A 24,905-nucleotide genomic window follows, 5' to 3' on the forward strand; every position below is an offset into this window, starting at 1 on the left:
GTCCCCTCATCCATGTGTCCCTGAGCCATGCATCCTGGTCACTGAAGCCATGGGAAACCCTACTGGAAATCCCCAGGGGACACCCACAACTGGGGGGGGGCAGGTATGGGGGATAACAGGGACAACATGCAACCTCCCATGTGGCACCTATGGGTGCAGGAGGTGCCCTGGCCACGGGGGGGGAGGGGAACACTCTAAGGCTGCTCCTCACCATGATGGAGTCCTCACAACCGAGCTCCAGAAGACAGTGGCACCTTGGGCTGGCTCAGGAGGGTGGGTGCTGAGCCCGGGACAAATTTTGGGTGCTGAGGGGTGGGTGGGGTCACAGGGACGCCACAGCGGTGGCCCTGCCACCCGTTCCAGAGGCGGATGGTGGCTTCGGGCTGAGGTTTTGTTTGTTGTTTTGGTCGTGCTTCCCATGGAGACGGGACTTGTGCAAGGGCCATCACCCCTCCCTGTGCTGCCAGGGACACTGTGGCTGCTGGGGCGGCTGTGTTCCTGTGGGCCCTGCAGCCGCCTGAGCTGTCCCCCTGCCACCATGGCCAGGCCCTGGCGGTCCCCACCCCCACAGCAGGGCCCTGGCACCCACCACGTCCCTTTCCACTGTGCTGACTGTATCCCCTGCTACTACAGCTGAGTCCTGTCCCCATCACAGCCTTGTCCGCCACTGCCACCGTGCTGGGCTCCGTCTCCACCTTGGTCATCGCAGCCCCCATATCCCCCTGCCACTACAGCCACCCTCTCCCCACCAAAACCCTGACGTCCCTCGAACGCTATGGCCAGCCTGTCCCTGCCACCACGGCCACCCTGTCCTCACCTTGGCTGCCACGGCCACCCTGTCCCCACCACAAGCCCTGTGTCACCCTGCCACCACGGCCACCCTGTCCCCACCAAAACCCCCGTGTCCCCCTGCCACCACGGCTGCCTCGTCCCCACACAGCCCCTCTGCCCCCTCCACGACCCCCCTATGTCCCCCACCACCACGGTCCCCTCCCCGGCCCGGGCCGGAGCCCTCTCCCCGCGGGGCCGCCGGGCGGGGCGGGGCGGGGCTGCTCGGGGTGCGGTGGCGGCGCGGCCCCGGCCCCGGCCCGGCGGACCCGCCCCGGGAGCGGGCGGTACCGGGCCGCCCCCGGCCGCGCTGACATCAGCCGTGAAAAGGGCGCGGGCGGCGGCATCCGCCACTGCCGCACCGGGAGCGCGGGATAGGCGCCGCAGGTAGGGAGGGGCGCGGGCAGCGCCCGCGGGCACCGGGCGGCAGGTGGGGACGGGGACCCGGGATCGGGATGGAGATGGAGATGGGGACTGGGACGGGACCGGCCGGTCTGCCCTAAAATGGCCGGGGCCGCGCTGCCCCGGGGTCCCGGAGCGGGACCGGTCCCCCGGGGTGCCCGCCCCGCCCCGCCGGGGTAACGGCTCCGGGCAGTGCCGGGCGCCGCGCCCGCGGAGCCGCAGGGACACGCGGCCGCGCCCGGGAAGCGGGACCCGGGTGCGGCTTCCGGCCCCGCCGCTCCGGGCGCCCCGGGGGCGCGTCCGGGAGTCCCGGGACTGCGGTCCCTCGGAGTCGGCGCGGCGACCCCGGCGCCCTCCTCGCTGGCCCCCGGGTGGCCGTGTCCCCGCCAGGCTGGGTCCAGTCCCCTCCCCGGTATCGCCCCGGTGCCCCCCCGGTGCCTGCGGGGTCCCCAGGGTGGCCCTGTCCTCCGTACGGTCACCTCCCCGCCGACCCTGGGCTGGCTGCGGGGTCCCCAGGGCGGCTGTGTTGCAGCCGGGCGTCTCCTCCCCGCTGGCCTCGGGGGTCTATGGGGACCCCAGGGTGGCCGTGCCCTGGGTGCAGTCCCCTCCCTGCTGGCCCTAGGGTGTCTCGGGGGTCCCTAGGCTGGCCCTGTGCTGGCTGGGGTCCCCTCCCTGCTGGCACTGGGAGGGTCTGTGTGGTCCCCAGGGTGGCTTGGTCCCAGCTGGGCTGGTTATAGTGCCCTCCCTGCTGGTCCTCGGAGACCTATGGGGTCCCCAGGCTCTCTCTGGGGACACCCGGGTGGCTGTATCCCAGCTGGGATCCCCTCCACGCTGCCCCCGGGGCTGCGATGGGCTCCCCAGGGTGGCCGTGCCCCCGGCCGGGCCGGGTGCAGCCCCCTCCCGCCGTGTCCGTGGGGTCCCCAGCGCGGCGGTGGCGCAGCTGGGCTGGGTCCGGCCCTCCCCTCCGTCTGGGCAAGCCCCAGCTGTGTCGGGAAATCAGCCCTGTCTGCACCAATTTCAGCTCCTCTTTGTTTCCCAACTGGCTTGGCCCCCGGCCGGGCGCTCCCCGCGCTCCGGGGGAGCCGGCTCCCTCCCTGCAGGGGCTGCCCGCGCCCCAGCCCTCGCCCCGAGGAGCCCAACAGCGACCGACGGCTTTGGGGGGGACACACGGCTGGCCCCGGGCAGCCTGCGGCCACGGGGTGGCTGCAGTGCTGGGACTTCGGACGGCTGACCTGCTGCTCCCGCCGGCTTCCCCGGGGGCTTGGGGTTGACTTTTGCTCCTGTCCCCATGAGCCAGGGTGGCTTATCCCCCGGCTGCTCCTGGTGTCAAGGAGCCCCAAGCCTGAAGCCAAGCATGTGACAGGGTCAAGCTCTGTCCCAAACTGAGTCTGGTCCCCCCAGGTATGGGCTGGGCTGCCCCAGGCCAGCAGCTGTCACACATCCCTATCTGGGACATGGGGACACGGGCACCGGGGCTGGCAGGGGCACCCGCACCCCTGAGGGGAGCAGCACATGCTCCCGCTTCTGCGTGCCAGGGTGCCCCCAAACGCCAGGGATGCAGGACTGGGCGTGGGGGCAATGCACAGCCCGGGCAGCCTGGCATACCCACTGTGTCACTGGTGGGCAGAGGGGCTTCAGACCACCCCAGGGCTTGGAGCACCCCAGCTGCATGGGCAGGGCAGTGCTGGTCCACTCGCTTCCCCCTGTGGGCACCTCGCACAACCTCCATCCTTCCTGGCACCGGTGGCACTGGTTCCGGTGCCACCTTGGCAAGGGCAATGCCTGGCCACAGGGCCCGCCAGGTCGGGTCCGGCTCCCCTGCCAGAGCGAGGGCATCGCTGCCGGCAGCCCCAGGCCCCGTGCTCACGAGCCGGTCCCGGATCTGGCACCCGGCCCAAGCAAATGGGTGAGTTCACAAACAAGCTTCGACCGGCAGCGAGCACCTGCCAAGTCTCCACGCGCTTGGCGGGGCTGAGCCGCGGGGACAGGGATGCTCAAGGCGGGGGGTCCAGCCCCGGCACTGAGGGGCCATGGTACTGCACCCCCTGCCCAGGGCCAAATTGCCCCATCACCCTTGGTTGGGCACGGACCCACTGCCCACTCCTGGCTGGCTGGGCAGGAAGCAGGCAGGGCAGGGCAGAGCCCGGGCAGTGCCTGGCACGGGTGATAAGGCTCCGTGCCGGACATCCAGGCAGCCTGGCCGGGCAGGATGGGGCCCTGCCATGGTGCTTGGGGAGCAGCTACTGTGCCTGCTGTCACCCACTGTCCCCGAGGGGCTCTACCATGCTGTGGGCACAGGGCCATGCCTGTCTCATGCCGAATGCCCCAGTGCCACCAGAGCCGCTGACAGGGGTCTGGTCTCTGCAGACCCCTCCTGCCGTCAGCATGGCAAACCGGGGACCATCATACGGCCTCAGCCGGGAGGTGCAGCAGAAGATCGACCGGCAATATGACCCCGAGCTAGAGCAGATCCTGGTGCGGTGGATCCTGGCGCAGTGTGGCGGGGACGTCGCGCAGCCAGCACCTGGCAGGGACGGCTTCCAGCAGTGGCTGAAGGACGGCACTGTAAGTACCCCTGGGGCTGGCCAGGGCAGGGGGCTGCCGCACCGTGCCGCCTGACCCCCGGGGTCCATCCCATCCAGGTGCTGTGCCGGCTCATCAACAGCCTGCACCCACGGGGCCAGGGGCCAGTGGCCAAGATCCAGGCATCCGCCATGGCCTTCAAGCAGATGGAACAGATCTCACAGTTCCTTCAGGCAGCCGAGCGCTACGGCATCGCTGCCACCGATATCTTCCAGACCGTTGACCTCTGGGAAGGTGAGTGGCTGGGTGGGCGTGGGGGACAGGGCTGGGGATGGACAGGGACAGGGCTGAGCCTGCCTGGGGCCTTGCAGGGAAGAACATGGCGTGCGTGCAGAGGACCTTGATGAACCTGGGCAGCCTGGCCGTGGCCAAGGGCGACGGGCTCTTTGTGGGAGACCCCAACTGGTTCCCCAAGTAGGTGGTGGGTGCTGGGGGGGGGGGGTGCTGGGCCGTGGGGTCTCACGGAGACGCTGACACCCACCGTGCCCACAGGAAGTCGCAGGAGAACCGGCGCGTCTTCTCCGAGGACAAGCTGAAGGAGGGCCAGAGCGTCATCGGGCTGCAGATGGGCACCAACCGGGGTGCCTCACAGGCTGGCATGACCGGCTACGGCATGCCCCGCCAGATCCTCTGAGCGCCCACGCCACCCCCCGGCTGCCGCCGGCACGGCCCCCCCGGGGCCCTGCCTGTGAGGGGTCCCCCGGGGCCAGCCCCCAAACTGCCTTAACCCCCCCGCCCTTATGGACCAGCCAGCTGTTCCCCAGCCTGGGCGCCTGCCCCCCTGCCAGTATTTCCAGGACCAAAGTCTTTTTTTATTATTATTATTTTGCTGGGCACGTGTGAGGGAAGGGGGCTGCTGCACTGCCCCCCCCCACCGCTGCACCTGCAACCCCCCAGTGCCTTGGGGGCCGTGGTGCCACCCCAGCCCTGCCACCGTGCTGGGGGGGGCAACCCCCCCCTAATAAACGGCTCCTCTTCTTTCCAGGCCTGGATAGTCATGATGGGGGGAGGGGGACACACCTGGGCTGGAGTGGGGAGGGTGAGGGGAGACCCCGGGGTGGACGGGGGTGGGGGGACCCGGGCCCAGGGGTGGTTGAGGGGACCCCAGCCTGGGGGCACAGGGATCCCACTGCCTCGCTCCACAGCATGGTGGCAGCCGGGCCACGCGGAGGGGCGGGGCAAGGGCCGAAGGGGCGGAGCTGAGGGAGCAGGGCAAGGGCTGAGAGGTGGGGGCGAGAGGGGCGGGACAAGGGCTGGTGGGCGGGGCTGGCTGGCGGGGGCGGGGCAGTGGCTGACTAACGCGCGCCTGAGCCACCACAGAGCGCGCCCTCCCACCGTCCAGCGCGGCCGTCCGGCCTCAGCCCCGCCCCCGTGCGCGCGCTCGGGAACGCCCCGCCCGCGCGGCGGTTGCCGGGGGAGGGGGCGCGTTGCCATGGCGACGGTCAGCGGCTGCCGAGCGGAGCGGGATGGTGAGCGCGGCCCGTGCCGGTGCGCCGGGCCCGGTCCCCCCTCTCCGGGTCTGTCCCCCCCGCCGCAGCCCGTTCACGGCCCTTGTCCCCCTGCAGCCCGCCAGCGTCCCCGCACCCCCCGGCCGTGCCCCCAGCCAGCCCCGCAGCCGGTACAGGAGGAGGGCCCGGAGCACCGCGGTGGATGAGCTGCTGTTCGGGGAGAGCCGGGTAAGGGGGCCGGGATACCGGGGGGCACCACCCGCTGCCCGACCCCTCTGCACCGGGCAGTGCCACGGAGAGGAGGGTGTGGCCGGGACCTCACCAGGCCAGAGCCGGCCCCATTCCGCCCGGGGCACCGTGGTGCTGGGGTCCTGCCCGGGGTCCTCAGCCCGGCTCGGGCACCCTCCGGGCAGGGAGCGCTCGGTGCCTCACCCCCTCGCACCTCATCTGCCGGCCCTCATCCCGCCCTGCTCACCCCGGCTCGCTCGCCAGAGGCTCTTCTCCACCATATTGCCTCCACGGTCCCTGTTTTCCAAACCTCCCGGGTGAGGGACGCTGTCGCACCCTTCGCCAGCCCTCCCCGGGCCCTGCCACCTCTGCGCTCTTAATGCCTTGCCTGCTGTGGGAGCCCAATGTTCAATTCCTTCTGGGAGAGCTCAAAATCCACCCCCGCCTCCTGGGAGCGTGCCAAGGGACCAGACCAGACCAGGGACTGCGTGTGCCTCTGTCCTCCTTGATGCACACTTCTACTTTTCACAGGGTAATTAGTTAATTAGTGAGATAAAGGAGGCTCAGGAGGTTAGACACCCTGGTAAAGGGGAGGAGCTGGCATTACCAGGTTTGTATGTTAGATAGTGGTTATTTCATGTGGGATATAGAGAGAGTCCTTGGAGCAGGGGCTGGAAGCTTCCAGAGCAGCTTGTTGCCAACATATTTAGACTTTCATCAGGGAGCTACGAAATCGGTCCCCTTGGAGACGAGGCAGAATTGCAGCAGGTCTCTGACCTCCTGGCCGGATGCCCTGGCCATTGAGAGAGGAGATAAACAGAGAGCAACAGCTCTTTCCTCTCCAGGGTTGTAAGGAAAAGGCTGTCTTCCTCCACGCTCGTCCCTCAGCTGTCCCCGGCTCCTGCAGGAGAGCCCAGGGGAGAGCTGCAGCCACTGTCACCGAGATGGATGATGGCATTTTCCAGGCAAGGGTGATGCTTTGGATGTCCTCCTCCCACTACTACTTCCCCCACCTCCTTTATCAACTCTCCCAGGTGCTCTCCCCATAGCAGGTTGGGTTTATGGCTGCAGCCGTTGGCTCACCCCACACTTTGCGTCGTCTTTGACACAGATCGAGGTACAAGGGCCAGGCTGGAAACCACTGGAGTTTGGCCCATCTCACGCTTGCCATCTCTTCAGCTGTTAAAACATTGGAGGCATCTCCACTGGGGCTGCGGCAGGCGGCTGGCTACCATGAGGGGACCACGTTGTGTTTGAGGCACTTGTCCCTCCATGGGGGTGTGTGTTTGTGGCTGTAATTTCCTCTCCTGGGTCTTATTGTTTGAAACAAATCTGTCCAAAAAGACTTGCCAAACCCATTGGCTTTTCAGAGGAGAGGAAGGAAGAGTGTAATGAAGATTGCCTCCGCTCCCAACTGGAGGCTGTATGGATGGTTTGCCTCGTGGGGCAGGAGGTTGGGAATGCTCCCGGCAAGCAACCTGCTCCGAGGCTGCTGGGTCTGTGTGCCTCGGACACCCTACAAGCTGAGGAGCCCCAGGCAGGTTTATGATCTGTTATCTCAGAAGCCTTCAGGGCAGTTAGATAAAAATGTTGTAACGCTCCTATGGGTGATAATTGAATTCCCTGAGATTAATCCAGGTCTAGTCCAAGGAGTTCTGGCTATGGGGACAATGTGCGGGCTGGCTGCAGTGAATAACACTATTATCTTTGTTTGCACGGGTGTTTCAGTGCCAAACCCTTTAATTCAACAGCTCCCACTTGGGGCTCCCAGTGGCTGAGAAGCTGCTCTGGTACCTGCCGTGCTGGACTGCGGGAGAGCCTGTGGTTTGGGGCCATCAGACCTGTAAAGTGTAAATATTGCAGACCTGTAAAATGGAAATATTGCCAGCAGCAAGTTCCCAGGGAACTGCTCATTGCCTGGCCAGCTGTAGGATTTGTTCCAGCAGTTGTTTAGGATTTTAAAGCTGAACTAGTATATAGAAGTCCAGGGGAAACCACACATCTGTGTGTACCTTAGATTAGCTCTTGTGGTTCCCTGACCTGGGCAAGTATCTCGCTGGGACGCCTGCGCCGTGGTTGGGCTCGGGGAAGTGACCCTGGCATCGGGAAGTTGAACCTGCCCTGCTGGGCTCGGGTCTTCTGGCCAGGGACCATCCAGCTCGGCTGCTGGAGGTTTGCTCTGCAGACCAGTGCCTGCTCCGAAATCCCCCTTCCCGTGGGGGGCTTCACCCCGGGCTGGACGAAGAGCCTGTTCCTGCCCATTGGAGACCCTGCGGCCTGATCGGATCTTCCCGTGGGGCGGCCCCACGAGTGCTCGGGACACCCCTCGGCTTCTGCCGCCTCTCCGGGGGCACCCAGCGCCCACCCTGCCTGGGGAGTGCGGAGCGGGGTCCCCGAGTCACCCCGCAGCCGGGTGACGCTTCACTAGGTGGCAGTCTCGACTCGAGCGAAGGGACCAGCACCGGTCCGGGCTGGACTGGGAGGACGGGTTTCTGCCCAGGGCTGCCTGCCGTTTGATTGGCCTGCAAGGCCAGACCTCGAGCTGTCCCCGCTTCTTCCTCCCCAGGACCCCCCTGCCAGCTCCCAGCCAGTTTGGGTCAGTCTGGGCTGGTTTCCACCCAGTTTTTCCTGAGGCCGTGGGGCTCAGCAGGACAGAGGTGCCGGTGGCCATGGTGAGGAGTGGGGCAGTGGGCAGCCGCCGTCAGCTCGAGGTAGCCAAGATGATGCTTGAGCATTTGTGAGGTCTTGCCCTGAGCAAGCAGCTACCAGATCATCATTTACTTCAGATTCGGGTGAGAGACTGATGCCCAGACTTCTATAGTAAAACCAGTGCCATAGGGGTATTTTTGGTTCTCCCCATGTCCTCATCAGGCCTTCGGAGCTGAGGCTGCTGAGGCAAAACACCCTTCTCATGCCCAGACGTCACTGGTCTTGGCAGTGTGAGAGGGTGTTCGTCAGAGCTCAGGGGAACCTTGCGGCCTCTCGTGCCCAGAGCACCTCTGTGCCCAGGAGCGGGGGGTAGAGAGCTGTGTGCGGGCTAGTGGCAGGAAAGCCAGAGTAAACATCATCCTTTCTTGCAGAACCTGCAGCAGTCGTGCTCCGGCAGCCCTGTTGTGATCCTTCAGGATGTGCAGACTGCCCCAAAAGCGTCACCCTCTGGCAGGCACAAGCCCAAGACCACCCGTCTCATCACCAAGGACTTCATCCGTGACCTCGTGTAAGTCTGTGCCCGAGTGGCAGCTCTGAGGAGCTTTTGGGGCTCTGCAAGTCTGTCACAGCACCGTCTCAGCACATGGACCTTGTCCAACTGTTTGCCAGGACATCTCAGGGTAGGAGGGATGGGCAGCAGCGCCCCGATACACCCGGTTTGGGCAACAATGGAGCCAGTGAGCACTGAGCACTGAGCATTTTACAGAGGCACTGAATCATCATAAGAACCAGTAAAAAGCAACATAAAAACTTCTCAGCAGCCAGAAAAGCTCTTTCTGGGCTGAACAGCCCCCCAGGGTAGCACCTGCCCCCCAGCATATATCAAACGCTGCCTCCCGTGCCCCAATACCAAAAAGGCCCATGTGAGAAAGGCAGTGGAGTGTTGCCTGCAGCCCCTACACACCAGAAGCTGTGTGTTTCTCTACAGGGATGTTTTATAAGCAAGACTGAACTGTAAGAACCCTGGCCCTAATTACTACACCTCATTAAAAGCCTGCAGCACATAGACAAGAATAGGGCCATTATCCCAGCCAGCTCCAATTTAGCCTCATTTTGACCTCCCTAAATATTCCTTGTAGTTGTCGTTCGGTGTGAGGTTCATCTTCTCTTCCTGTTTTGAACTTCCGTGTAATGCTCTTACACCCTGTAAAACGTGACACCCGCCCTGCGGATGGTTCAGGTTTGGGTTTGGGTTTTGTGGAGGGTGAAATGGCATAGAGGCACAGGTGCAGGCTTTTGAGGCTGGTTCAGGCTTTCAAGGCTGGTACCTGGTTTTATACTTTCACATTCTTATTTGACCCTGCTGCTGAAGCTGAAGGCCAATTTGCAGATGTGTCGCACGGCCACAGCTCCAGCTGAAGCTAAGGGAAACTGTGCTGGTTTAATTCCTGAAAATCAGGCCCTAGACATCCCAGGCTGGTCACCCAAACACTGGGACGACTAAAGCAGTGGCCACTGTATCATTACATTTATTAGTGCCGTTGTGACCATTAGCCATTCTTTAAAGCGTCCTGGAATCCGATGCTGTGATGCAGCTCTCGAATGATCATTATGCAGGTATCTGTTCATATTCACAAGGGTGGATGAAAGGTGACACACAATAATAATGAGTAAATTCTTAGTCCTGAACATCTTCAAAGTGCTCTATGCATTTGGTTAATATACGCTCCTACACCACACGCGTCACCATGGTATCTGAGTAATACAAAGAGTAATTAACTCCTTACAACTCCCCTGGAAAACAGCCCTATATTATTATCCACATTTTTACAAGTGGGGAAATGGGGGCACCAAGAGCTTCGGTGATTTCCTCTAAACCACAGCATGAGTCACAGGCAGGGTTTGTGGCTCTGCAGGACACTGCAGAGCCAGGGTGACGGCTGGAGGGACACCTGCCAGCACTGGGAGGGGAGAGGGTGCTCTGTGTTTGGGCAGCGCGGCGTTTCCTCATCTCGTGCCGGGTGGATTCCCAGGACAGCAGAGCCAAAGCTGAACTGTGCTGTGCAGATCTGGAGTCTGAGCAGGCTGAGTATCATTAAACAGAGTGAAAAGGCAGCTTCTGCTCCCCAAAATCTGTCTGCACAGAACAGAGGTTTCCATCTGGCACGCAGGAGCAGTGACAGTCAGTCTGGGGGACAAGGCTGAGCAGCTTGTCCTGCTGGAAAAGGGGTGAGGGCAGTCGTCAAAATTTTCCCAAATGAGAGCTGGGAGAGCCAAGTTGGACTGAAATACTTTCAGCATTTTTTTATTGGGGCTGACTAGGCCCGTGCTGAAAGTTTTGGGGTTTTCCCAGGAGGCCCCTGGCCACCCTGCTGAGCATCCTGTCCCCCATGCATCACAGTGTGGTGCTGCTTTCACTGCACTTTCTGTTTCTTCCTCCCCCTGACCGGGAGAGTCGGGTCCCCACAGCTCAGGCACTTCCTGCATTGCTCTTGGGTGACTCCTGGTCGCAGAGCGGCTCCTGCTGCCCCTGGTGTGGGGAGCCCAGGCAGGTCCTACAGCCAGGCAGGGAGATCAGCAGGGCAGGGAATGGAGGGAGCCATCAGAGGCTCCATGCCACTGACTGCTACCTCTCTGTGCCCCACTCCTGGTACCACCAGCATCCCTGCAGAGAACCCAGCAGCATCCCTCATTATCGGTCAGGAGGATTTCCAGCGCATTAAAGAAGCAGCTAGAGTCCTGACCAAGGAGGAGCGTGAAGCCAAGCTGACAGCCCTCAAAGCGGAGAAGGAAGCCATTCTCGTAGGCATTTCCCCCCTGCCCCTTCTTTCCTTGCTTGCTGACAGGTCTCGGGCTGCGGGTGGAGGTGGATGCACCCAGGTAGAGCCAACCTTGTGGGTCAGAGATGTGCCAGCTGTGGCTGTCCCCAGAGCTCTGCTCAGGGGCCACCACCTTCATCCCCCTTTCACCCACATTTTCGTGTGCCCATGGCTACCAGGGCAGCGTGCAGGGGAGACAGCATGGCAGTGTGTCTTGGGTCTCCTCTGATCCCCAGCCCAGGAGGGGCTGTGAAGGATCCCTGGGTTTGCCCGGTCCATGGGTGGGGAAGGAGTCCCACGCTGATTGCATCCAGCATTCCCACACCGGTTGCTCCCCCAGCCCGTGGTGACCTCGGAGTCTGTGACAAAGCCTCTTGTGCTGCATTTCTGCCACCCTGCAAAGGGAGTGGGGTGTCTTAATAGAAGTGTGGGAAGGGGCTACCTAGCCCCTGTGCCAGTGCTGGAGGAGCCTGCCATGCCCCTCAGCTCCATGCCGGGGATGCAGTGTGGTGAAGCATGCCCCTTGTGAGCCAGGCTGCCTGCCCCACAGCACCCTTGGACAGGCTCAGCCTCACAGGGCTGCCCCGGGAGTGCATTTGGCTTTTGGCAGCCCTGCCTGTCCCCTCAGGAGGCAGTGAGTGAGCGCAAGAGTGCAGCGAAGCAAAAGGCCATCCTGCAGCAGCAGACAGGGAAGCTGAGCGAGCTGGAGGAGGAGGCGCGGGAGCGGGCCCAGTACCTCCTGCAGCGGGCGAGCAGGATGCGCATGGAGCAGGAAGACGAGATCAAGGAGTTCAGTGAGGTAGGGCCAGGGGCTCCCCAGCATCACCCAGCACCACAGGGCCTTCTGCCAGCATTAAGACCTGCCTGTGCTGCCTGCTCGGACAGCCTGCTAAGAGCCCCCATGAGCTTCACTTAGGTGTTCTAGACCTCAACCTTACTCTACTTGTTGCTACCCAGGGTCTTCCTCTCCTTCCCTTTTCCCCCTCCTCATCTGTGTGTCTGTCCCTGCTGCCACTGCCAAGTCTGACTTGGAGACCAGGGAGACCTGTTGTCCCCACAGCTGATCCTTGGTGCCAAATGCCACATGATCCGTGACATGCAGATCCTCGAGAAGCAGCTCATCGCAAAAGAGCTGGAGGAAGAAGAGAAGCGCCTGGCCAAGATGATGGAGGTGGAGAGGAAAAAGGCTGACGAGATGCAGGAGGAACTGGAGCGCAGGAGGAAGCAGGAGTTGATCAGGTTTGCAAGTGTCCCTCTTCCCTGCAGAGGCATCCTTCCTCTTCCCAGGTCTTGTGCGAGAGCTGGGGTAACCTCCAGCTGCCGGCTTCGCACCACAGCACACCTCCCAGTCACTGCAGCTGGACCAGGCAGCATGACGCAGCAGACACACCACCTGATGTCCATGCCGGCATTTCTGCTTTTGGGAGTGGGACAGAGCCAGAGGGAACCCTTCCACTCTTTTCTTTCCAGAGGGAGGCAGGAGCTCGTAAAGCAGATGGAGCAGAATGCGGAGGAGCGGGCTCTGAGAGCTGAGCAACGGGACCAGGAGGCACAGAAGCTGCTGGAGTACCTGGAGCAGCTGAAGATGGAGGACCTGAAGGTGCGACTGGTGCCCCACTGGGGAGCAGGGGGGACTGGAGCTAGATTTTCACCTTGTTGGAAGGTTGGAAGGGTGACCCAGTGCTGAGTAAGTCGGACTTGGTGTGTGGAGTCAACAGCCATCAGAATTAAAGCTCTGGTCTCTTGGGGAAGTTGAGGCATCCTCAGAAAGTAACCTAAGCTGCTAAGCCCTCCCTTGTTGCGAGTGTGCTTCTGGGCCCTCAGGAAGGCACATGGGGAGGAGCAGAGGGAGCGCTTTGTTCTGCGGCGCTTGCCCTGTCACCCTCTGACCCTCTGCACCATTTCCAGGACTTGGAACGGAGACAGGAGCAACAGAAGAAAGTCCAGGCTGAGATTAAACACATCAATGATGAGAACCAGAGGTGCAAGGAGGAGCAGCGGGAGCAGGAGAGAATGGCAGATGAGCAGGTGCTCGAGTACCAGAGGCAGAAAATGGTAATAGGACTGAGCATGTGTGGCAATGGCATAGGTTCAGCAGGCAGCAGAGGTGCTGCAGGAAGCTGCCACAAGGCTCTGTCCCACACAGGAGCGTGAGGCTGTGTTCGAAGCTGAGCAGGAGAGAATCCGTCGGGAGAAGGAGAAGGAGATGGCACGCTTGAGAGCCATGCAAGAGAGGGCCCGGGACCACCAGGCAGAGCAGGTGAGCGGCTTGCTGACATGCAATTTGCTCCTGTGCTGGCTCACTTGCCACCTTCCTCATCACCACCCCAGCAAAGTGGAAGCTCCCCTGGATGTGGTGGGTCTACTGGGGCATTGCAGGTCTGAACCAGCACCTGGGGCAAGGTGATGTCCTGGAGCAGAGCTGGCCGTGGTGCTGGGAGAGAGGCAAAACCATGGTCAAGTGCTTCCATACCTCCCCCCGAGGGAAGCCCTCCATGACCCCTCCAGCGTTGCCACTGTCCCCCTTTGTCAGGATGCGCTGAGGGCGAAGCGCAGCCAAGAGGCTGCTGAGCGAGAGTGGCGGCGCAAGGAGAAGGAGGCAGTGCAGAGGAAGGCCGAGATGGAGCAGATGCTGAAGAGGAGCCACCTGGAGCAGATTGCCCAGCGGGAGCACAGCATGGCCGTGCAAGTGCAGCAGGACCGCCACGAGTTTGAGAGGATTCTCAGGTGAGAGGGACAGTACTAGGAGCTCACTGGTGAGATGGCTGGCCCCTGCCTTGTGAAATGGGGCTGAGGGATGGGTGACACAGTGGCAGGGGGGCTGCCATGGGGGCTCCCAGCGTCAAGTCAGCAAAGCCGGTGGCTCTGGTGCTGGCCAAGGCCCTGTGGGCAGGTTATCAGCACCTGCAGGGGATGGAGCAAGGCCTCTCATCCGCCCCGAGCTCTCCCGCAGGGCCCAGCAGGAGCAGATGGAGAAGGAGAAGGCAGAGGAAGCACGGAAGGCAGGTCTGCAGCTCGCCCATGCTAATGACGTCAGGCGCCAGATGCGGGAGCGTCAGCAGCAGCTGGCGCAGGAGCGGGTCGCCGCCTTCAAGGAGTGCCAGCGGCTGGAGGAGGAGTCCCGCCAGCGCAGCCAGCGCATTGCCCAGCTCAAGCAGCAGAAGATGCAGGAGCTCAGGTGATGTGCTGCCAGTCGCCACTTACTTGCCTGGTTCCCTGCATGTCCCTAAGTCCTCCCAGGCTTCCCACCATCTCCTGACCCCTGGGCCACATCACAGGTTCTTCTGCATACTCACCAAACAGGATCCGCTCCAGGCCCATGGTCCTAAAGCTTGGCTCCAGTGTAGTACAGCATGCCTGATGATTTCTTTCCTCTGCAGATCCTCCGGCATCCCTGAGAAGTACTGCGCCCAAGTGGAGCGGAGGGCTCTGAGCCAAGCAAGCACAGCCCCTGGCCAGGCTCAGCCCCATGAGGAGTGAAGCTCCGGTTCCCCAGCGACTTAGGGGTTTCCATTAGGCTGAGTTTTCAATGAACAGAGATGTTTATGGAGCAGACAGTGTCTTTCATCCTTCTCTCACTTTGGATTTATGGGCCGGGAGCTGCCCTTGGGGTTTGAGTAGCCCAAAGGCTCATTGTCCAACCTGCCCCACTCCCGGGACCAAGGTCACCCCTTGCCCATCTCCCCACATCCACTGGGTGAAAGCTGTCAGAGGTGGCCCGTGTCCTTGGAGGAGCCAGGAGCATCCCCAGGCCCTTGGCATGGCTCAGTGTCACCACCAAAGCAGTGTGGGTGTTCCCAGCCCACGCAGGGTAGCTCAGGTAGAGTCCCCATGAGCCAGACAGGCTCTTCATGCACACAGCCCTGGCCCTGGCTGCCCACAGCTGCATCAGCCCTGGCAGTGCCACCTTCTCACCAATGTGTCACCTCCGGGCCCTGTGGCAGTGGCCTTCTGCAGGGGCAAAGCAAAGAGACTGGAGCATGATGCAAACATTTAAAATCCATTTGGATAGGGACTGGCAGCTTCAGAGAGCCAGGTTCCCATTGGAGTGGCTCTGATTAATTGTCAGAGCAGCTGAAAAATAAGGAGAGCTGGCACAGGTGAGACTGCCCAGGGCACAGGGACAGCTCAGGACTCTGCTGTGAGCCTGAGCCTCCTCTAGGCTGGGTAAATAGGAAGGACAAAATGCCGTAGCCTCTTGTTATCTGTCCCTTCTCCAGCTGCTGTGTGTCCCTGTGGTGTGACATCCCTTCTGGGGCATGGGCTGAAATGCATTACTGGCTCTGCAGGGCATCTGCCACCTCAGACCTAACCCCGAGCAAGCCCCTGCAGCCACCAAGCTCTCTGGGACCCTTGGGGCTTTGGCACCGGTGCCCAGCCCACAAAACATCTGCAGTGCTCTGTGCCAGGCTCAGCTGTCCATCCCCGGTCCCCAGCAGCCACATGCTGGTCGTGTCACTCTCGGTCACTGCCTCGGCCAGGCAGTCACAGCCTTGTTCTAGGCCAGGCTTAGCCCAGAGGGTTTCAAAGCCACCGCGCCAGCCACACCGAGGGGACTGTGACCACCGGCGGGCAGCCAGCTGGGGTGGAGCAGCTTCCCCACCCTTCCTGCACGAGCAGGGCTCCCTACGCCGAGGAATGCAGGAGTCACTGGCTGGGGAGCCAACGCCGCGCCGGCAAGGAGCCCCGAGCCACGGTGAGCCACGGGCCCGTCACGGCGGGAACGGCCACGTGGGAACAGCCCCGGCAGGCGGCACCCCTTGCCACGTCGGTGCTGCCCTGGGGCCAGGCCACGCACAGGGGCCCTGAAATCACAGACGCGGCAAAGCACGTGCTGGGTTCAACCCCAATTCCCAGCACAGGGCCGGTAAGGGTTAACTGGCAGCAGTGAGCTCAGCTTGGGGCCAGTAAATGGAGCAACTCTTGGCCTCAGGGAGTGTTTGGGACTGGCTGGGTGGTGCTGCCGAGCCAGCTGGGGCAGTCATGGTGTGGAAAGTACCAGCATCGCTGAGCTGTGCCGCGGGGCAGTGCACAGGTGAGCTGGACATGGGGCCTGACCCTGGCCACAGCACCAGAGCAGCCCAGTGTGGGGGCTCAGCCCCGCCAACAGACATGGGCATGGAGAATGCCCAAGGCTGGGGCTTGCCACAGGGCTGAGCATCCCCTGTGTGGCTCCCAAGACTTGCTGCAGAGCGTCCCTGTCCCAACTCCTCTATCTGCTGCCGAGCATCCCTGTCCCAGCTCCTCCATCCGCTACTGAGCATCCCTGACCCAACTCCTCTATCTGCTGCCGAGCATCCCTGTCCCAACTCCTCCATCCGCTACTGAGCATCCCTGTCCCAACTCCTCTATCTGCTGCCAAGCACCCCCGTCCCAACTCCTCCATCCGCTGCTGAGCATCCCTGTCCCAACTCCTGCCCTCAGATCCCAGCAGGTTTCAGCCCTTCTCTTCCTCCCCTCCAGCTGTCCCAGTCTCCTCCAGCCACACTGCTTGTCTCCTCCGCTGTGCTGAGCATGACCCAGGGTGTGCTGCCCCTGTTGCTGCCATGCCACAGTGTCCCCATGCAGTGAGCCATGGCCTGGAGCATGAGCCAGGTCTCTGCACTGAATTTCAGCAGTACCACCAGCACCAGCGTGAGCTTGGTGGGTGCCATGGTCCACACATGGCTGCATCTCCGTGCCCGCTTGCTGAGGGGGTAGGACCGGAGGAGGGCTCTGCAGGAGCTTAAGCTCATGATCAAACCACACCTTTAAGCTCTTCCAATTGCCCTGAGTCCTGCCCCAAGACCAAAATCCTTTCGGGACCTGCATGGGGCTAAGTTGGCACTTCCATGCAGCCACAGTGCTCAGCCATGTTCCTGCAGGGTCCCAGGCAGCCTTTTCCCACCAGCCACACTCATCCCACCAGTGCCCACATCAGGGTATCAGCCACTGGTCACCATGGGTTCCACAGCCCCCCTGATCCCTGCTCTGCTGCTCCGGCTGCCCCAAGGGTGTGCTGGTGCCTCCTGCCCACGGTGCCTGCAGTGACCCCCCAGCCCGGGTCCGACTGGATGGGAGGCCATACCATGGCGATGTTTAATTACCAGGTAGGGAGTGGAGCAGGGCGGCATCGCTCACGCACAGCTTGGAGCCACTCAGTCATCCCAAAGGCATCCGCCCCACAGGGAGGAGCACCCCGGCCCAGCATGTAAAAGCAGCCCCGCACGGCCGGCTGCCTTGTCGCCTCGGAGCCTCCTCCGCTCCCGCTCCTCCTCACCACCCGGCACGGCTGCAGCGTCATGGCAGGGCACGGCGCCAGCCTGCTCCTGCTCCTGGGTCTCATGCCAGGTAGGCACTGATGGATCCCTGCACTTGGACCTGCCTCTGCAGCAATGCCGCCGAAGATGGAGGGGTCCCTGCCCAGCCTTGGGGAACCCCAGGGTGCTGGATACGTCCCTGGTTCTGCCCTGACACGCACCTGTCTTGGCCAGAGCCAGGCGGGTGACATTGAGCCCGCCGAGTCCCTTTGTCCCCGATGCAGCTTCACAGGATGCAGATGGTGCCAGCCCTGATGGGTACTCAACCCCACCAGGACACCCAATCCCTCCAGGTGCCTGGCCCTGGGAGATGGCTTCCTGCCCCATTCCTGCTCCCTGCAGGTCGGGGTGCTGCCAGGTGTGGGGTTGGGGTGCATTGTGGCACAGGTTTGGGGTGTTCCCAGCTGGTGCGATGGGTGCCGTTCTCTCCCCAGCTCTCCTCCTGGCTGTCAGGATCAACAGCAAGGGCCGGGAAGTGCTGTACCTGGCCAAGGGTGACTCGGTGAAGCTGGGCTGCCCCTATGTCCTCGAGCCTGAAGACAACGGTCCCCAGGGTGTGGGCATCGAGTGGATCCAGATCACGCCCGAGCGGCCCGGACCGGAGAATGTGGTGAGTGTCACTTGCCCCAGCAGCTGCCATCCCACCGTGCAGGCAGGGCAGGCAGGGCTGGGATGGACCAGATGGAGCCCAGCCAACCAGGCAAGGACAGGCAGGACAGGCAAGGTCTGGCAGGGCAGGGAAGGACCAGGCAGGGCAGGGAAGGACCAGGCACAGCAGGCAGGGCTTGGAAGGACCAGACAAAGCCCAGCAAAGCAGACAGGACAGACAAGGTCTGGCAGGGCAGGGAAGGACCAGGCAGGACAGGCAGAGCAGGGAAGGACCAGGCAGGACAGGCAGAGCCAGGCAGAGTCTGGGATTGCTGGTCTGGGAAGGACCAAGCAGGGTAGGGAAGGGCCAGGCAGGGTCTGGCAGGGCAGGGAAGGAACAGGCAGGGGCAGGCAAGGGCAGGCAGGCACCGGGCAGTGCACTTCCTTCCCCAGCTGGCAGCGCCAGGTCCCCCGACCTGGACCAGCCCTGCCCAGTCTCCCCGCTTGCCCCCCCCAGTTCCTGTCTTACCAAGACCACCACGTCAACTACGGCAGTGGCTCAGGGCTGCAGGACCGGGTAGCCTTCGTGCAGAACGACCCCAGCCAGTACGACGCCTCCATCCGCCTGGCCGACCTGCAGGTCTCCGACACTGGCACCTACCAGTGCCGGGTGAAGAAAAATACCGTGGCCGTGCACGAGGTCATCGTCACTGTGCAAGGTGAGCTCCCCCCTGCCCCATGCCCCCCTCCCGGGTGCTCCAGCTAGCCCCCAGTGGCCCTGGTGGTGACACTGTCCCTCTCCCTGCAGAGAAGCCAGCCACCCCGCAGTGCTGGACCGAGGGGGAGGTGATAGAGGGGAGCAGCATCCTGCTGCGGTGCTACAGCCGGGGAGGCACCTCTCCGCTTGCCTACCAGTGGGCCAAGCTGGCTGATGGCTACGGCGGGGGACGCCTGCCCTCCGGCACCATCCAAGGTGGGTTCTGGCGGGGCTGTGCCCACCCAGGGCGCTTCCCCGGGGGACTCTGCTGGGTGCGGGGGATACTCGTGGGTGGGGTGTCCCTGTCTGTGAGTGCGTGTGTTGCTGGGTGCCCAGGGCTGTGTGCACCGAGATACGTGGGTGGCTGTGTGCACCTGTGTTCGTGGATGTCCCTGTCTGTATGTGCCTTGACCCTGTGCACCCGTGTCTGACGGTGGGGCTGACGGGGCTGTCTCTCCCCACTGCAGGACGTGCTCCTGGCGACCTGTTAATCCGTAGCCTGTCAGAGGTGCACGCCGGCATCTACCAGTGCCGCGTCGCCAACCGCGTGGGCTACTCTGTGTGCCAGCTCAACCTCAGTCTTGTGCCAAGTAAGTGCCACCGTGGGCAGGACAGTGCCGGCAGGGTGCTGCCAGGGGCTGGCTCTGAGTGCCAGTGTGCCACCTGGGGCATGGTGACCAGTGGGCAGCCGGTGGGGAGGCCGGCGGTGACAGGCTGTGCTCCTGCGGCAGGAGGAAGGCAGGCGGGCATCATCGTGGGCTCTATCCTGGGGTCCCTCCTGCTCCTCAGCCTGCTTGGGCTCCTCATCTGGGCGCTGATCTGCCGCTACCGCCGGAAGGAGTGCCAGCGAGCCTGCAGCGACTGCAGGTGAGGGGCATGGGATGGGTACAGGGCTAGTGGGCACCGGTGGGTGCCGCTGGGCACTGATGGGCATCACTGGGTATTGCAGGGGACTGGTGGGCACCACTGGGTACCACTAGGGGCTGATGGGCACCGGTGGGTGTCACTGGGTGCTGACAGACATCACTGGGCATTACTGGGGACTGATGGGCACCCACAGGCACCGCTGGGTACCACTGGGACCTGATGGGCACCCATGGGCACTGCTGGGCGTCACGAGGCACTGATGGGCACCATGGATCACCTATGGGTACCACCAAACAATGATGGGGACTAACAAGCACTGATGGGCACCAATGGGTGGCCCTGGGTGCTGATAGGTACCACTGGGAACTGCCAGGTACCAATGGATCCCAGTGAGCACTGGTGGGTGCCATCAGGTAGGTACTAATGTGTGCCAGATGGCACCAATGAGCTGATGAGTGCCACCAGGCACTGGCTGGCAATGATAGAAACCAATGGGGTGCCAATGGGTGCCACTGGGCACTGCCAGGCACTGCTGAGCATCCATGAGCACCAAGGGGTGCCACCAGTCACTGATGGGTGCTGATGGGTGCCACTGGGCACCACTGAGCACTGACAGGTGCCACTGGGGCTTCCCTCTGCCCACAGGAGCAGCACAGGTGGCACCATGACCCGCACCTGCAATGTCTGTGCCCACCACAGCTACTCACCCCACGGCATCAGCTACATGCAGTGCCAGCACAGCGACGGCGACGAGCGGGCAGCTGCCCTCATGTGCAACGAGGGCATCCGGCACCAGGTCGCCTGCCCAGCACTGTAACCCCCCACTGGCCCCATGCCCACCCCCGATTCGGCTCCACAGGGGGAGTGACCGCAAGCCCAGAGCCGGCAGCACCGCCGGGATCCGGTGCCAAGCGGTGCAGGGCTGTGCTGCCGGGGCTCGCCGTGCAAATTGAAGTCAGGAATCCAGCTCCTTCCTCCCCCCCGAAACAGCCCCGGGCTTCCAGCAAACTTCGTTTGGGTTCATCAGTCTGTTTTGTTGGTTTTCTTTTTTTTTTTTGGCCTCTTTTTTGTATGTCCCCCCCAGCCACAGCCCGGCTCTCGGGGCGGCTCCCGGCCCCGCTCCTGGAGGCATCCCTCGCTAGTGCAGCAATATTTATTTCTCTCCAGCCCGTCCCCGGCGTCGAGCAGGGACGTGGCAGCCCCGAATTGCCCAAACTGGCTGCCGGGCAGCCTCCCGCCTCTGGCCCGGCGCCACCGGCGCCCCCGCATTGACTTTAGCAATTGGGTGTTATTCGAGACGAGATGCCATTGGCACCAGGATTTGCAGTTTGGAACAAGAAAAAAAATGAAAAGAAATAAACTAAAGTGAATTCAGCGCTGTCCTGTTGCATCTCACCCCTCCCCGGCTGGGCAGCCCAGGGAGGAGGCAGCTGCTGGCCCCAGCACTGCGTTCGGGAAGGTCCCGGGGAGTCGGCAGCACCGATTCACCGGAAAGGTGGAGGGAAGCTCGTCCTGGGATGGGTCCCATAACGCCATGGCAGTGGCAGGGCACCCGGCACATTCCTGGCAGCGCCCGTCCCAGTGTCCCGGCGTGGACGCTGCTGACACAACCCCACAGCACCCATGGGTGCTTTCTGGGGCTGCTGCCAGGGCATGCTGCCATGAGGCCCCAGGTGCCCCACGCCAGCCAGGACGCCAGGCGAGCTGGGACATGTTGGGGAGCCATCGCCTGGGGGCTGCTGTGACATCTGGCAGGAGATGAGGAGGCAAGACGCAGCCACCTCAGACCCCGAGCACCCCCCCCAGTGGGTGGGAGGGAGAGCCTCAAAAAAGGAGCGAGGGCAGCCCCATTGGCAAAGATGGCCAGACCCGGGGTGCCCTAACCCTAATCTTAATCCTAACCCTAATCCAGTGCTGCCTGTAACCCTAACCTTAATCCCCAGCCTGACTCACACCCTAAACCTGGCCGTGACAATAACCGTAACCCAACAATAACCCCTACCCTAACCCCAATACTAACGCTAACCTTAACTCTGACCCTAACCCGGACCCTGGCGCTAACCCTAAACCTCATGTCAGCCCTAACCCTCACGCTAACCCTAACCCAGGTGCTAACCCCAATCCTAATCCAAATCCTAATGCTAAACCTAACCCTACCCCCACACAGGCCCCAGGGCTGCGAGCGAGCAGGGCCGTCCCGCGGGGCGGGGGCTGCCCCCGCCGACCCCCGCCCCAAGGGCTCAGCCCTAACCCGACCCCCGCCCCGCAGACACCCCCCGGCCCGGCCGCAGCCGTAACTCCCGGCCCTGAGCCCGACCTCAGCCCTGGCTCAGCCAGAGCCTGAACCCGAACCCCGGCCCTTCGCTCCCTTACCCGACCCCGCCATCGCTCCAGCCCCAGCCCGGGCTCCCCCCCCGCGGTGGGCACCGGCACCGGGACCCGCCACCTCGCCCCGGCCGCGGCGCGGAGCAGCTGGCGCGGACGTCACGGGCCACGCCCCCGCCTGCCCGGCCCCGCCCCGCCGGCGGCGCCCGTCGCGGCCGCTGGGGGGAGCGCGCGGCGCGACGTCACGCGGGGCGGTTGCCAGGAGACGGCGCGCGCGGCGTATGGCGGCCCGCTACGGCGCGGGGCAGGTGGGGGCGCGGAGGGGGCCCGGTGCCGGTGCCGGTGCCGGTGCCGGTGCAGGCTCTCACCGGCCCCGCTCTCCCCGCAGTACGAGGACGCCTTCAGCCCCCACCGCCTGCAGAACTGGAGCGTGCCCCGGACCGGCCGGCAGGTACTCCCGGCCCGGCCCGGCCCCCCCGGGACCTCCCCCAGCCCCAGCCCGGACCCCTAGGACACCCCGGGACCCCTTCAGCCCCGGCCTGGACGCCAAGGACCCCCTGGGACCCCCCTCAGACACAGCCCGGACCCCCGGGACCCCCCTTAGCTCTGGCCTGGATGTGCCCTGGGACTCCCAGGACCCCCTTTGGCCCTGGCCCGGACCCCCAGGACCGCCCCAGAACTCCCTCCAGCCCCGGCCTGGACCACCAGGACCACCCGTGACCCCCCTCAGCCCTAGCCCAGACCCCCGGGACCCCCCTCAGCTCTGGCCCAGACCCTGCCTAGGACTCCCAGGACCCCTCTCAGCCCCAGCCTGGACCCCCCAAGACCACTCAGTTCCAGCCTGGACCCCCAGGACTCCCTGGGATCCCCTCAGCTCTGGCCCAGTCCCCCCTGGGGCCCCCCTCAGCCCTGGCCCAGACCCCTGGGACCCTCCCAGCCCTGGCCTGGACCCCCAGGACCCCCCCCAACCCCACACTGGACCCCACCCCCCAAGACTCCTGGCCATACTTCCACCCCCTGCTCCCCCAGCGCCCCTTGCTGCGGGAGGGCTCCACACTGATCATCGCGGATGACCGGGGGCACCTGCTCCCCACCGTGCCCCGCTCCCAGGTGAGCCAGATCCACGGGCAGCTGTGGGGGGCCGGAGGTGACACCTCCTGCCCCTCAGCCTGCACCCGGGCTCCCTGGAGCCCCAGCACCCTCCCCTCCCCCTCTTCCTCTTAGGCCTCCCCATGGGGCACATTTGTGGGGACCTGGGACATGCCGCCGAGGATTCCCCCGGCCAGGCTGGACCTGACCTCCCGCTCGGCCACTGCTGCCGCGCAGCTCATGGACAGGATCCGCCAGCCCACTGCCCTGACCCATGCCTGCAATGGCCTCTGGACGGAGATCACCGGGAAGGTAGGAGCCCGCTGGGGCTCCAGTGTGGCCCACAGACATCTCCCAGGGTGGCTTCATGAGCTGGTGCAAATCACGGTGGTCCCTGCGCTGCAGGAGGCGAATTCTGGGAGAGGGTTTCTAGGGCTGGCGATGGCCCACAAGCAGATTTCAGGGGTGTTTTGTACAACGAGGCAGTGCCCAGTGCTTGGGCCACCACCTCCCCTTGCTCTCTGGACGGGGCTCCCTCCGCTTCACCCCAAATCCAGGCTCCACTGCTGGCAGGGTGCCTGGGCCACCGCGACTGATGCAGCGCCGGCAGGAGGAGCTCACAAGCCACCGCTCTCCTCCCATAGAAAAGCATCCAAGAATAGGGACTGCCCTGATGTGGAGGGGTTCCTGGACCCCCCAGCACTCCTTTTCCACTCCCGGCTTTTCCCTGGGGACTGCAGCAACAGCACCTTGTCCCCGGGCAGACCAGCCCTTGCCCCAAGTGCTTGGGTGAGCCCAGCACAGAGCCTGGCCCTGCAGCGAACCCCTCCACGGCAGCAGGGGCTGGCCCAGACCCACCTGCCCCAGCATTTCTGTCTGGTCCAGTCGCTGCCCCCTTCTCCCACTGCCCCCCGTCCCCATCTTTGCACCACGAGCATAGCACACGTCTCCCTTCCACAGCCCCAGGAGCCTTGGTCGGACACACAAACTGCCAAGGAACCTTCCCAAAGGAGCAGTCAGTCATCCAGCCAGGGTATCCAGCCTGCTGGGCCCCCACCCAGGGCACCGCTAGAGGAGCCACCTGGTCCGGGAGCAGGAGCCGCGGCATTGCTCTCCCACAAGCCCGGCTGCACAGAGGTCCAGCTGAAGGCAAACACGTCCCCAGAACCCCCAGCTGCATGCCAGCCTTGCTCCGGGCAGGCCAAGCGTGAGGGACAGACCCCACGCTCCCACCAGTCTGCTGTGACAGACCTCCGACGCGGGGACACCGGCTTGCCCAAAATCCCAGCCTTGATCCACCCTGCTCTGAGGGAGGCCAGCCCTCGGCAAGCCACCCTGCCACAGGTCTGTGCTTCCAGCCAGGGGAGCTCCGCAGAAGCTGAGCCCCAGGGGGGCAGATCCCCCAGGCTCAGGGCATCACCTTGTGCGGGATGGGGAGAGGCCAGTCCTGGAGGAAGCACCGCAGATGCAAGAGCCAGGCAGCCATCTCGCACTGTGCTGTGACCTGGCTTTGCTCCCCTCCCTTCCCCTCCCCAGCTGCTCCCAGCCTCTCCTGCCAACCATCCACCCCTTTGGACACGCATACCAACAGAAAACACCTTCCTACCCCCAAGGGTGAGGAAGGGGAATGCGTCAAAGAAGCCTGAGTGAGGCTGACACTGGGAGACCACATGGCCTGCACTTGTGCTTTCGTGGCAATTGGAAAAATAGAGGTTTAAAGAAAAATAAATCCTTGTGTTTGGTTTCAGTAGATCAGGGCAGAGCCCCAGACCAGTCCAGGCTGTGTGAGTCTGTGCGGTGCTTTGGTGTTGGGTGTGGTGCCCTCTCTGGTTATATCTCAGCTCTTCCCATTTAATAGCACCTCATGCTGGAAGCATAGGACCAGCCGGAGGACTGGAGCCGCACACGGCTCACCCGGCCTCTCCCCAAGCCGAGCAGCAGAAACCCTGCCATTGCAGGCTACTTTCATCCATTCTTTTACCGGTCTCTTGAGGGGGGGGGGGCAGGCAGGCAGGTCTGGTGT

At 63.5% G+C, this 24,905-nt stretch overlaps 4 protein-coding genes across 9 annotated transcripts; all 4 read left to right on the top strand.

Moving 5' to 3' along the window:
• Nucleotides 1–1,094: 1,094 nt before the first annotated feature.
• Nucleotides 1,095–4,793, top strand: TAGLN2 (transgelin 2). Its single transcript, XM_075040616.1, has 5 exons — nt 1,095–1,215; nt 3,598–3,795; nt 3,873–4,047; nt 4,125–4,227; nt 4,306–4,793. The coding sequence occupies exons 2-5, from the start codon at nt 3,616–3,618 to the stop codon at nt 4,445–4,447; spliced, it is 600 nt and encodes a 199-aa protein (XP_074896717.1). The 5' UTR covers nt 1,095–1,215; nt 3,598–3,615; the 3' UTR covers nt 4,448–4,793.
• Nucleotides 4,733–14,505, top strand: CFAP45 (cilia and flagella associated protein 45). Of its 5 annotated transcripts, none has more exons than XM_075040613.1 (12): nt 4,733–4,852; nt 5,379–5,489; nt 8,570–8,706; nt 10,799–10,940; nt 11,586–11,756; nt 12,018–12,196; nt 12,428–12,557; nt 12,866–13,012; nt 13,104–13,217; nt 13,491–13,684; nt 13,911–14,135; nt 14,338–14,505. In XM_075040613.1, the coding sequence occupies exons 1-12, from the start codon at nt 4,811–4,813 to the stop codon at nt 14,435–14,437; spliced, it is 1,692 nt and encodes a 563-aa protein (XP_074896714.1). In that variant the 5' UTR covers nt 4,733–4,810; the 3' UTR covers nt 14,438–14,505. The 5 variants fall into 5 exon arrangements, with proteins under 5 accessions (XP_074896714.1, XP_074896715.1, XP_074896712.1 ...); XM_075040614.1 differs by lacking the exon at nt 4,733–4,852 and adding an exon at nt 5,067–5,282; XM_075040611.1 differs by lacking the exon at nt 4,733–4,852 and having other exon boundaries at nt 5,067–5,489.
• Nucleotides 14,506–16,899: 2,394 nt separating this feature from the next.
• On the top strand, nt 16,900–21,191 carry VSIG8 (V-set and immunoglobulin domain containing 8). 2 transcript variants are annotated; one of them, XM_075039418.1, is made up of 7 exons: nt 16,900–17,287; nt 17,691–17,866; nt 18,362–18,563; nt 18,653–18,817; nt 19,069–19,191; nt 19,315–19,468; nt 20,114–21,191. In XM_075039418.1, the coding sequence occupies exons 1-7, from the start codon at nt 17,239–17,241 to the stop codon at nt 20,283–20,285; spliced, it is 1,041 nt and encodes a 346-aa protein (XP_074895519.1). In that variant the 5' UTR covers nt 16,900–17,238; the 3' UTR covers nt 20,286–21,191. The 2 variants fall into 2 exon arrangements, with proteins under 2 accessions (XP_074895519.1, XP_074895520.1); XM_075039419.1 differs by having other exon boundaries at nt 16,909–17,287; nt 19,333–19,468.
• Nucleotides 21,192–22,072: 881 nt separating this feature from the next.
• Nucleotides 22,073–24,644, top strand: CFAP126 (cilia and flagella associated protein 126). Its single transcript, XM_075039420.1, has 5 exons — nt 22,073–22,101; nt 22,182–22,244; nt 22,823–22,903; nt 23,018–23,194; nt 23,843–24,644. Exons 1-5 carry the CDS (start codon nt 22,075–22,077, stop codon nt 24,383–24,385), a joined length of 891 nt encoding a protein of 296 aa, XP_074895521.1. The 5' UTR covers nt 22,073–22,074; the 3' UTR covers nt 24,386–24,644.
• Nucleotides 24,645–24,905: the final 261 nt, after the last annotated feature.

Source organism: Buteo buteo, chromosome 11 (genome assembly GCF_964188355.1).
Source record: "Buteo buteo chromosome 11, bButBut1.hap1.1, whole genome shotgun sequence".
Taxonomy (NCBI): domain Eukaryota; kingdom Metazoa; phylum Chordata; class Aves; order Accipitriformes; family Accipitridae; genus Buteo; species Buteo buteo.